Genomic DNA, 12,854 nt, shown 5'->3' with positions numbered 1-12,854 from the left:
ATCACAGGCTGTTTAACACAGAACCATTTTCAGCTCAGAAATCTGGAGCTAACCTAAGACATGGACCCAGAGAAATACACCCAGTAACATCACTTTGGTTGTCTTCCTTGGACACTGCTCCTAGCCAGTGCTAAAGACCAATCACTAGACTGGAGAGACACAGAACAGCTGTCCTTACCTACCTCAGAGCTGCTCCCTGGCCATGCACACAACAATTTAAAAACTTTTCTGTATGTCACCATTCAAACACAAGCAGGCCACTGTCCCCCTCCTGGCCCTCCCCAGGCACACAGATACATTTCTTCAGCACATCCTTACCCTGGCAGTCCTTGCGTCCTCCAGATGCCCCCAAGGGCAGCCAGAACGTTTCCGCTAGCCGTGGTGGAACCAGCCTGCACCAAAAGAGAGAGAGAGATCAGAACCTGTCGCCAGAGAGGTTTAGTTATTTATTAAGCACCCAGTCCCTCATTAGCACTACCTTGCAGCAATTACAGAGGTCCTAATGACCTCCTTACTCCAACAGAAGTAAAAGCTCATTGTCTCTGGGAATGAGGCAGAGGACAGAAGGGGAAATGTGGGCACAGAAGAACAGAACAATCACCCCAAGGTCACAGAGCTGGCTAATTACTGAAGAGGGGCTCCAGTCTCTTCTGCACTACACTCTGCTCTACATTCAGCAACTGATTCTGAACAATATTAATAAAAATACGCTCTCAGAATAGCAACAAGTGACTCTGTTACTCACTGGCTTCAGATTCAAACTATAGCAGCCTGGAGATGAATTTAAGAAATACTAATTACCAACAATGTTTAAAAACATGAGCAGTGTTTTGAATGGGAAAATTACCTTGAGTGAAAAACAGAGGACAAACACCAGGACTGCAGGCAATTAAATTACACGTGTGATCTAGTTAGTGTGAGATGACTAATGGTCTCAGAACATTTCAAAGCACCACCATTCCCTTGCCAATGCTGACCTGGTTGCTGAGGACAGCAACAGACAAATGAAATCCATTTCCAAGAGCTTTATCATTAATGCTGTCCAAAGGCAAAGAAGCTGCATCAGGAACAACACCCAGCAATGAGAGAGATGACAACACATGGTGAGCACAGATGCACGTGACTCAGCTGGGGAGGTGCATGCCAGCAAGAATAAACATCCCTTTACTGAAAGATATGAGCCACAGGGTAAAAACAATCCACAGAAATTCCAGGATGCCTGACCTTTGCCAACATAGCAGCTCTTTCCAGGGCAGGGAAAGGCTTCAGGAACACCAGGCTTTAAGCTATGTGGCTTGATTTGCTCTGCTCTGGATCAGTGAGAACGATGGGAATACTAGATTTATTAGCACTTTAACTGCTCACTAAACATACTAATCTTACAAGCCATTTTCCTTCTGCCTTGGATGGCAGAACTAAGTCATCATGATCTCTGTGGTTTAAAAACGGAGCATGAAAATCTAGTGTCAAGCCCTCCTCAAAAACCACACACACAGAAACCACTATCAAAACAACAGAGGAAAAAATCCCTGTTGGGATGTTTAACTCTGGGCACCGCTGCATGAGCCTCAGCAAGTCTGGGGTCCATCAGAACTGCAGCACCTTCTCAGACAGCTACTATGGGAAAAGACTAGAATAACTCAAGGAACAGAACACAATTTCATTAATTCTGCACGCAGTGCCTGTTCAAATCTAATCCTGTCTTCAATGAGAAGAGCAGAAGTCATCATTAATATGCTCTGAATTTCATTCTGTAATGACCACTGAGACACTTTTGAAACTACCCCTGCCATTCACCTGCATGTCTGCTGGTATTTCCCACTCTTACCTTTGCCAGCATAATTCTTGTCTTCGCTACGTCGAGAGGTGTGGTAACTGCAGCTGCAAATCCACCTGAGCAAATTAAAATACCAAACACAAGTGAGACATTGTTGGTTAAACATGAATGCCATACTACCTATAATTCTCATGGTTGTGGTCAACACTGCTTCGTTATTAATGCCTACAGCATGTTTCCTCATGTCAGAGTCCAGGCACGTTTTCAAAGGTCCACATACAGAGTGTTTTATTCCTGTATGTTGGCTTAAGGAATAACAGTTCTGTGCTATTAACCTTACACTCAAGCATCCCTGCTGAGACAGGTGTCCTCTTGATTTGGACGCATATGAAGAATATACAAAGGCCTTAGCAATAACAGACTCCACTTTCAACAACTACAGGCAAGCACGAAAGGAAAAACCTGCTTGCTCATGAGCAGAGAAGGTAAAATAAGCATGTCATGTTGTGCTCTACCTTGAGAATTAAAGTCTGAACACTGACACTTTAGAAAGAGAGGAAGGATGTTTTGCATCTGAAACACAGAGACAGACTGGATCTAAACTTCAACTGTTAGACCTGCTTCAAGGATTCTGCTTGAGATTCTGCTTCAAGGGAAAGACGACAAGCTAGAGTTTGGGATGGAGCTCATCTCCAATGAAAATCAGCTCAATTTTGGAAGACAACAATGTGAAACTGTTAGAAATTATCAGAAGTCCGCTGTCACAAGTGTCATCTTCTCACAGGCAGTTTTATTCTCCCCAGTCACTCCCAAACTTCACCCTTGGAGCTCATTACTTTCACTCAGAGCAGCCAGCTCAGCTGTGGCTTTCGTCCCAAAAGCCAGAAATCTTAAGCTTATCCATGTGCATGTCTCACCCACAAACGTGTGCCTATTTCTCCACATTTTAACACTGTGGCTACAGTCTGGCCTCTTGCACTACCTAGAGACCAGCTTTGCTGCTTTTTCTCCCGGGCTCTTATTCCCTTTGCCTTATTTCACCATCCTAAAATTAACTCTGATTTCTCTCTGCCTCCTCTATTCACAGTATTCTAAGCAAGTAATTCATGCTGAGGAAGAGCCAAACTGAAGGAAACACTGGAGCAGCACAGCAGTAAGCGAAGAAAGAAAAGGAAAGGAGGGAAGAAAGACTTGTTCTGAAATCTGTCCTTTGTGTTCCCTTGGTGTTTTTTATCTCGCTCCTCTGGAGCTTGGATAAACTCTCTATCTGCTACAGCGAGGAAAAAAGTGACTCCAAAGGCTGAAGCCTATGCAGCACCCAGGGAATAAGCTAAAAATAACCTATGTTTTGCTCCAAGTATTCTGGAATGTAGAAAAATTGATCTTTCCTTTTCTTGGGATGGAAAGGGAGAAAACATTTCTTCTAAAATCTGACAAGTCACGAAAAAAACGCCAGCTCCCCAGGTGGATGGTGATTTTACCTGCACCTCTCACAGCCACAGCAGCTGGAACACATTAAAGCCCTGCTTTCTGTCAGACAGGGGCTGGCCAGCTGGCACCCTGTAATGACTTCTCACAGCTAATTAAGGAAGGTCCCATGATAATTCAGGGTGTGCAGTAAGGCAAGCTCGCAATGCCTTGGATCTCAAACCAGAATAGCAGGGAAGCAGAGTTAATGAACGCCCCGTTTGGAGCAGCAGCTTCTGCTCACGTGAGCTCAGCCCATCAGCTTCACTCTGCCGGAAGTTTTCTAGCAGTGACTTCTCACTAAAAAGCAGAAAAACGGGCTGCACTCAAGAAGCCAAAGCAGAAACTATGAGCAACTTAAAGTAAATTCCAGCCCATTCCTGGACCTTCTTTAAGGTCAAAAATCTTTTCATTGTGAGCCAGTTTTTGACTAAATGACCCCAAAAGGTTTTGAGAGAATGACTGGGTTAGAAACTTGGTACTCATGTCAGCAATGTATTTTTAGAGTAATAAAAATAATCTCCATGGAAAATGGTGGATTTACAAGTCTGGATGTGGAAGTTCTTCCTTTGCCCACAAATCAAGGCACAATTGAACAGTGAGTCACAGGGCTGTTGGATCTGTATCAAAGATCTCAATACAGCGCTGAGCTGTAGAGCTGATGGCAGCTCTGTAGTAGGGCAAACTCACTTTCCTTATTGGAGCCTGTTAATTTTTTTAAGCAATCATTCCTAACAGTTCCTTATTGGCAGGATCGAACTCAGTGACAGCATTTTGAACAAACACAATTCATTCTGATACAACGTTCCAAAACACTCTTATCTAAACAGTTTAAAAAAGACCGATTGGTTTTCATTTTTCCCCAGCTAACATCTGGATCTTGCAGACTCCTTGGTTATTAACTTTTCAGTGTTTCTTTTTCCATCACTGGGAAGTATTTGGTACAGATTTACCAGTCAATTTAGAAAGACAACAGCAACAATAAAGTGCTTCACAAGCACAACAGCAGGACAAATTAAATGCAAGTTTGCATACGCTTAACAAAAGCACAAGATTAAAGTTAACATTTATAGGGAACAACATTGTATTATGGGCAGTAAGTCCAACAAAATGAACATGCTTCAGCCTTAACCCTAATTAACCGAGGTAATTGTAGAGTGACCTCATCCATAAAACTGCATGGCTATCTCACAACTCCAAGAGCTCTCACACACAGCTGATAATGTCTGTTCAACAGTCAGAAAAAATAAGGTATCATAGTGTGAAGGGGAAAGGAAAGGCCCAGACACATCCAACCTCATGCTCTGTCTCTGTAGAGCTACCAAAGAGAAAAGGCACCTCCAGAACAGCCTGGGACCAGGGCACTGACTTACCAACTCACTCATAGAGAAGACTCCTTTTATCCCTTGCCCTTACAAGGATCTGTCTACTGGCTTGAGCTCAGCAAGTAGGCATAAAGATAGATTTGCACACAGGAAAAGGCTCCTGGCTTGTTAACACTTCTTGCAGGGCAACAAACACCTCTGTTGGGAAAATAAAAGTTCATGCTACTGGAAAATTCATCACCTGTCTCCCAAGAAGTTAGAATGGACACTGTATATTCACACATGTCAACTGAACAGCCTAAAATTTACCAAGTGCAGGGTGTTAAACAGAAAATCCCCTTGCTACTCACACTTTCCCACTGACCAGGTCTTGATGGAAGCGCTAGAGACAGACATCCACTGTACTGAGGCCAAGCAGAGAGCAATTTACCTTTACTTGGCAGTAAGAATAAAAAGGCTTGAAGACTTCAAGATAATCCTCTAGGTTTCTGCTGGCATTTTCTATCGTTCTTAGCTGTCATATGCAAATAGAAACTGAGAAGGATCAGAACAGAATGAAGCACTTCATTTGAGGACAAGACATAACTCTCGATCCTAGTGGTAAGGAAGCAGATCTTGATTTGAAGATGTATTTTATTGACACTAGGTTAATTTTTAAGAAGTTGATTCTGGTCATTTATCACTGCAGGAATAACACCTGCCAGTGCTAGAGCAAAGTGACCTCAGCAGAAGTACCAGGAGGAGAAGCACTGTTCTTGCAGTGATTGAACTGCTCTGGATTTAGAAGCATGGTCCAGGCAAACACTAAAGGGAGAATCCTGAAAACTACTCAGAAATGTATTCAGAGTTATAGAGTTAAAGAGGCTTTCAGACACTGTGTAATCTTGTCAGAGCCAATTAGATCAAAACAAAAGTGATGGGAAGTCCCCCCTGTTAACGTGCAAAAAGGTCTCATTAGTGCTTTTATTATTCACTAAGCTTGCACCTCCATTCTCTGCGACTCTGTCAAAACAGAGCACAAATTATTAATGTTAAGTAATTTTTATTTTTTTTTAAACTCTGGAGAAAAAGGAAGCATCTTTAATAGAGGCAGTTTTCCCATTAAACGAGCACTCTGCTGCTCTGACAAACAGGAGCAGTATCACTGTTGCATGGGCAGTGCTTTGCTTCCCTACCAAAGGTCAATACCCACGGGCAGAATTTCCTTGCCAGCAGCCCGAATCTGCGGAGGGCATCAGAAACCCACACAGGACTCTTCTGGGACAGTCTATAATACAGATCTGCTCTTGAGTTCCTCCCCACTGCCTGCTCACATACCTCCTTCTCTCAGTCCCTGACTGCTCCAAGCGTCTCCTCTAGTGAATACACCAGAGATGATGAGAAAGCTGGACAAGGCCTCTGGGGATTAAACTATTAACAGATGAGCCAGAGAAGATTCCAAATATGTGATATTTATGTTCGTGCCTGTTAGGTTTCTATAAAAAGCCCATGGAGAGCATACATACATCTACACATGTGCGCTCAACAAGAGCCGGGCTCTCACAGCACTTTGGCTGAAATCTCTGTTATTTCACAGGCACTGGGGATGGAATTCAATATATTGTTACTCTTTGTTCTGCCTTTGCCAAACAATCAATTACGATGTAGCTAGGAGCTAACCAACACAGACACATGCGTGTATGTGTGTGCTCCCCATAAAGGGAAGCCAAAGAGGACCTCTCATTCAGTTTGTTTCAGCTTATTACCCTGCCCCTCAGGACCTCTAACATATTTTTAGCAAGTATTGAATTCAAGCAAGGAACACAGGAGAAAAGCACGTCTGTGTGACTTCTCTAACCCACAACTACCACGGTGGCATTTGATAGCATCTTTGCATTCAAAAGCGGGATTTTGGATAATCTTCTCCATTGGAGGTTTATAATGTGATGATTTAAACCCATTCAGATGCATAAATACATCTTATTTTCTTCACAGGGTACTGGTGGCATTTCAATTTTTGCTTTGGGTGGGGAAAAAAAAAAAGGGATAAAATGTTTGGTCTGGCTTTTCTTCTCTCATTTGAAGCTGTAAGTAGGTAGTTAATAGTTTTTAATGTGGAATAGAAACTTCAGAAAGCAGGAAATTATTTTTCCACCTCCTCCATTCAGTAATGGGGCTAAACATGTTCAGTGAAACAGAATGGATGCAGGGCTGGTTTAGTCCAATGCAGATTCTGCCTGTTGTGTGTCTGCAGAGGGAGGGAATGAAAGGTAAGGTTCTGATCCAAAGCCAGTTTAACCTTGAGAGTTTTGAAGCAGGCTCTCAAAGGACACATCAGACAGGGAGTTTAAAATGTTGCTAGTGAAAAGGGAAGAATGGGGAAGGAAAGAACAAAAAAGGAAAACCAGGCTGGAGGAGCTGAAGCTGCAAGCTGAACCACAGAATATATCATCACCAGTTTCATCACAATCTACACATTGCTATATATTGCACAACCTACAAAAAAATCAACTGCAGTTTTGCAAAGATTCCTGCTTTGGGAATAGAGCTTATGAACTGCCTCACTGAACATGAACCTGGAACTCTCTGTGCTGCTCCAGGACCTGGTGTCCCCTTGAGCATGAGGTGTCAGGTCTCCCATTGCACACCAAGGGCACTGAAGCACCCATGCACGATTGTGCCTCTGGAAGCTCCTTCTGCATGTTTCCACTGGAAAGTGAGCACGTAGTACCAAACATCCATCAAACAGTAGCAAGTTCAAGCACAACTGGCCAGAATCAAGACACAGACGGAAGGAAACAGAGGCACCAGGCTAAGTTTCCAACTGAGGCACCAAATTGGACTTCAGGAAATTACTCCACAAAGCCTTGGGTAAATCAGATAACCTTTCCAGCTCTCTGAACGTGCCTGAACACAGTTTTTGTATCAATCTGACTGTAAAGAAATCAACACAGTTAAATTAATGATCTCCTATCACACCTGCAGAGACCCAGATTGCATTTTAAAGCATTTTTAGCCTGATAGCTTGTTTGGTTTCAAAACAAAAATGAACCATCTGCTTCAACCACTCTCATTTTGTTTGTGCTGATTAAGTCAGTGTAAAACCCAAAAGCAGACCAAATTTTAAGCAGAATAAAACCTTTTCACATCAAATCAACATAGAAAATACAGCTGGACACAGAACAGGTTGCCTAAAATAGCCCCTCTGGACCCACATTGAATCAATTCTACTCAAACTATTCCTCACACTTCTAGCATGCCTGGTCTCCTAAAGTGAGTGCACTCACAGCCATCAACCCTCTCTTCTCAGCTGTGCCATTACAGTGCCTACCAAAAGGAAGCCTCAGACACTGCTGGAATTCTGTTGCTATTAATATTTCAATTCCCATAAGAGAGTTTATTTTAAAAAATTACATACAGTGTAACAGCTCTGACTTTACAAGTCATCAAAGAACAAGCTTTGCTTTTGATAATCTCTATTTCAAGAAATGCTATAATTTGTGTTTAAGCAGCATTTATTTTTTCCACATACTGTGCCACTGGTTTAGAATCTCAAAATGTATTTTAATTCCTTGGGGAAAAGCTCTGGTTATCCATCTCTGAACTACTAATCTGTTTTTCTATTAAGACAGTTAAGTCTCTCCTCCCTCTAACTTGTCAGCTACACTGATGAGTCATTAATTGATTTTTATTTTTATTTTTTTTTAATATCTACAGTAGTCTAAAATCAAGCAAGAAGCCTACTGAAGAATTCAATTAGCTTCTGGCTTGCTTGGTAATAAATAGTGCAGTATTGTATTCTGCCACTCTTTATTCTTGTTCTAGTGTCTGGAGATTGCCCAGATGTTTCACCCTCCGTTTTTTTTTTGCTGCGGAAGGCTTTTGCCTCCAGGCTGTGCAATGCTAGCCTCTGCTCTCCTGACTCTAGTTAATCTACAAGGCTGTCAGAGCTGTCACATGAATGGTGAATCATGGCCTCTCACTTAAAGCCCTGGGGATGCGCTGGGAGCAGACAGCTGCACAAACCCGCACCCAAGCGAAGTTCCTCCTGGATGAGGATTTTACAAATCAACTTGGAAATAATCGCAAAGCCTGACTGACAGGCCCCTGGATTTTAAATAACAGAAATTTGTCAAAAACAAATTGGTTGTCTTTCAAACAGACACCCTGTTTCAGTCGGCCTTTTTTTTTTTCCCCTGCTCTTTCCTTTGCTGACTTTCCTACTTCCAAATAACAACTGGATCCATTTTCTTCTAAACAAACTTGAATTACAAAGGAATGTTGTTCTGCTATACTTAATAGATTTGCACATTTTTCCTTTTCTTCTTTAGTCTTTCCCAGTATAACATATAATCCTTTGCACCTGCAAAAGCTCCACAGACTGCTGACTGCCAAGAATCCACCACGTGACCCTGCTTCCATGACCAGAGATCCTGTGTTTAAAGAGAAAGGAAAATAAAAAAGTTATTAAATGTTCGAATCTATCTGATCCCCATGCGAGTTAACTCTGAGGATGGGAACTTAAGCGAAAAGCTATTTTTGTGGCATTTTTCAGTGATGTAATAAGTGATTTTTCCCAAGGAACTTGTGTACTTGAACGAGCAGATGGAGTGAGAAAGATGTCTGGAACGGAGGGCGGCTTGAAGCAAATTGCTTTCAAGGATTTCATATGTATGTATTTAAGCCTGTGGCCATGTAACCTTGCAAACATTTTGTGAATTGATTTTCTTTTTGGCAGATAAAACCACACAAAGCAAAACACTGCGTGAAGGGGGGCAGCATGCAGGCAGCAGCACCAGCTCAGCCCAGATCCACCCAGCACTCCCATGCAAGATGAGCAGTCCCTGGTCCAGCGTGATATGAATTGTCTGCTCCCCTTCACTTCTTAAACCAACCCTTCCCCTTGTGCTCCCAAAAGAAACCATCATTAAGCAAATTACTCTTATCGCTCCCATTATATTCAGAAGCAGGTGTGTCTGTTTTTCACTTGGCGTCATTAGGGACCACACACCCTTCTCCTTGCCACTGCTCCCACACACCACGCTCCAACCCATTAAACTCTCTTGTAAACATGCACATTCTAAAACACCAACAAGAACCACGTCTTCTAAAAAACAAGTACTAAGAATCAGGTCAAACACACAGCTTGATGACTCTGATTGGTATCAGCAGCAAAGGCCAAAGCTTGCTTTGGTGGGTTTTTATTCTGCCAGCTGCAGTCACTCTGTGTCCTCCTCCACCCCCCTCATCATCCCTATCCCATCTTTTGAAATGCTTAACACTGGATGTTCTTTGGAGGAGAGATTTCTGTTTTATGAGCTCAGGAATGCTGCTTAGCAGAAAGGGGAGGATCCACGGCCCTTCTGAGGCCTACTGCAGAGAAATCAATAATTTTATTTTACAACTACAGCACCATCTCACTCCTTTTAAAGATGTATTATTTCTACACCATAACATTTTCTTGAAAGCAACCCGATAGCCAGGCTAAGCTGAGATATTGCTCTCAGGCTCCTGCTCTGCTATGCAGCCACACTCCTCTGGGGCACGGGAACTCATTTCCCTCATTTGCTGACTCTTGATTTAACATGCTGTCCTTGTGACTCGCTTCTTCCAACTTGGCTGGTGGTTATATTTCAGCTGAATGTTTTAAAAATCAAACTGTTCAAGCAACAATGGCCAGCCACAATGTTGTTTGGTATCCTGCCACAGCTAAATAGCTGCAGCTCTACTTTACGAAAACACTAAAGGGATTTCAGCCTCTTTAATGCTAGTCATTCTTTTTCCTGGTGTTTTCAGAATGTGTTTCTATTCTTCTGTCAACCACAGCAGAAAATGATTTTCATCTTATAAATAAATAAATAGAGAATCGTAATTCTTCAAACCCATAGGATGCTTTTCTGGAATAACTTACACTCTTCGGACATGCAGCTTTCTTGCAAGTCAGTCCTGCTGGATGAAGGATGCATGCTCCATCATAAGACAAAGAGCGCTGCTCCAAAACATCCAGGCATTGTCAAAGCACAAATCCCATCTTCAAGACCCTTCTCATAATAGTTAAGGACCATAAGAAACCTTAACCTGAAAGCCAAGGTTTAGAAATTTAATTGCTGTGGCCCCTTGACAAAAATTGTACTGCATTTTTTAATTAAAAGTTCTTCAAATGCATAGATATCTACAGTTCAACCTGAGAACTGGCAGCAGTTACTCCTGCTATGCAAAGACCACTATGCAAGATCTGTTGGAAGACAAACAGGAAAACAAACATATTAATGCAGACATTCAGAAGCCCAGCCTATACTCAGTCATGATGCGCGTCTGCACCAATGGTGTTTCTGAAACAGTTCTACATGTCATTCTTATTAATTGCCTTCTAAATCTGAAATCTAGTTTCTGATAACGCCTGGTCTCCTGGTACAGGTCTGTACAAACCATGATGAATTCCCATCCATCATGCCCACAAATTGACAACAGGTATTTGCAAGTGTCACGTAATGTGGAAAATTATTTAGAAGGGTGGAGCCTGAGACAGTTCAATTAAATTAGGGTAAAGGAGAACTGGAGAACAGGAAGAAAATTCCCCAACAGTGAGGTCTACTGAATAGCAGAGCCAGCCTCCCCAGGGAGGAGAGGAAAGCCCTCTCCTCTGAGTCATTTAAAAATAGACTGGAGAAGGCACTCAACACTGTACTGTGGGGAATAATCCTGCATTGGCAAGGGCAGGATGAGATGACTTCATGCATTTCTTTCCATCTCTGATTTCGATGATTCACCCAGAGCTCCAAACCTGAGTATGCAGAAGAGCAAGAGAGAAGCGAGGAGGGAGAGGGAAGCCAAAAGGAACCAAGAGGCCTGGCAGGACCCTGCTCCAAATTCTTCCTTAACACACTGGCACCATGGGCTGGGCTGATGTGCTGAAGGTCACGCGTGGTTTCTCTCCCAGCCCACAGACCCAATCACTGACAGGTCCTTACAGGGCTGGTAATGTCTTCAAGAACACTCGTCCACATGCTGCATTAAGTGTGGTTTCAGTGCTACTAATGCAGCGCAAGGCAAAGAAGCTATGATAGGCTGCAGACATGGGTAATAATAGCATCACTGAAAAAATAGGGCCTTGCTTCTGAAAGGAAATACATGCCTTATTCACCTACATGAAGTCACTGACTTCTGATGGAATTGCTCATTACCGCCACAACACAAGACTGGGGTCAGAGCTCCAGGCTCACGGCCTCCAAAGAGGCCAAGTCCAGGCAGAAGTTCACGTGCAAGCCTTGCAGTGATTCTGCTTTTACTAGATAGCCTCTTCCACTGCAAAACCCAAACTGGGAACTGTTAGCAACACAATAGCAACAATCCCATTAGCCTGCTGTCACCACGACCACTCAGCTCCTACCTGCTCGCACTGCGCATCTCCTGCAGAAGGCAGCAGGAGATAGAGACTTTTCCAGAGCAGTGCCCATTCCCACTAGCATTCACAGCCTAGGAAGGCAAAATGACAACGAGCACATTACATGAAAGCAGGCCGCCATGCCAAGCCTGTGTCATGTGTATTCTATTAAGCTGAAGGCTGAATAGAAGACTTTGTTTTCCACTTCAAAGGACCCCATCCCAATCTCTCTCTCTTCCCTTATGAATAACAAATTGGAAATAAATCTTCTGGCTGAAGTGCATGGAAACTCATACAGTTGGGGCCCTCTGCAGCTTCCCAGCTCAATCACATGCTAATTTTTTTGTAAACACTTTTATGTGATATATATGTAAATCTCCCTGTGCATTGCCGCACCATGTAAAGCAATACAGCAGCTGTGTCCTCCAGGGACTGGACCCAGCAGGAAGCCTGAATGCAGATCTCCAATTATTCCCAGGGATAATGTTTGCAGAGAAAGGTCCAGTTTTATTTGCAAGCAGTGCCTTAATTTCTTCCTAATGATTCAATTTCATACTGTCCCAGAGGACAGCATCCTCCACTTCTCACCTGAAACATTAGGTTTTTTTTATACTGAGAATATAATCACATCTGGACACCCCATTCTGCTGAGCAAAGGGTGCACTGGGAAAGTCCCTCTTAGGATGCATCAAAGGCCTTTCAATCAAAAAAAAAAAAAGAAAGAAAGAAAGAAAGAAGAAAACTTTACAGTCTCCTTTAAATCCAGGAGGAGTTATATATAGTGCCCACAGACGTGCAGCACTGAGAAGGCTGCTTGCATGTTGAGGACACCTGGCCTCAAGATGGCCCAATAAGTTCTTATTCATTCAAAGAACTCCTTACCTGTGTGTTTGTCATATCTGCCTTACATTTGTGGTAAAAG

General features: G+C 42.8%; 1 protein-coding gene across 5 annotated transcripts in view; it reads right to left on the bottom strand.

Annotated features, from left to right (window-relative positions):
• The window catches only part of SLC25A26 (solute carrier family 25 member 26), an 83,867-nt gene that overhangs the window by 6,900 nt on the left and 64,113 nt on the right, over positions 1 to 12,854 (bottom strand). For all 5 annotated transcript variants that reach the window (XM_052678850.1, XM_052678852.1, XM_052678855.1 and 2 more), the window contains 3 exons: positions 8,912 to 8,981; positions 1,829 to 1,893; positions 319 to 392 (listed from right to left, as the gene is read on the bottom strand). In XM_052678850.1, coding sequence (XP_052534810.1) covers positions 319 to 392; positions 1,829 to 1,893; positions 8,912 to 8,981 — 209 coding nt within the window. The remainder of the gene's footprint in view (positions 1 to 318; positions 393 to 1,828; positions 1,894 to 8,911; positions 8,982 to 12,854) is intronic.

Source organism: Tympanuchus pallidicinctus, unplaced genomic scaffold (genome assembly GCF_026119805.1).
Source record: "Tympanuchus pallidicinctus isolate F22 unplaced genomic scaffold, pur_lepc_1.0 scaffold17, whole genome shotgun sequence".
Taxonomy (NCBI): domain Eukaryota; kingdom Metazoa; phylum Chordata; class Aves; order Galliformes; family Phasianidae; genus Tympanuchus; species Tympanuchus pallidicinctus.
Note: the sequence above shows the minus strand (reverse complement) of the source record. Positions and strands in the feature narration are given on the sequence as shown.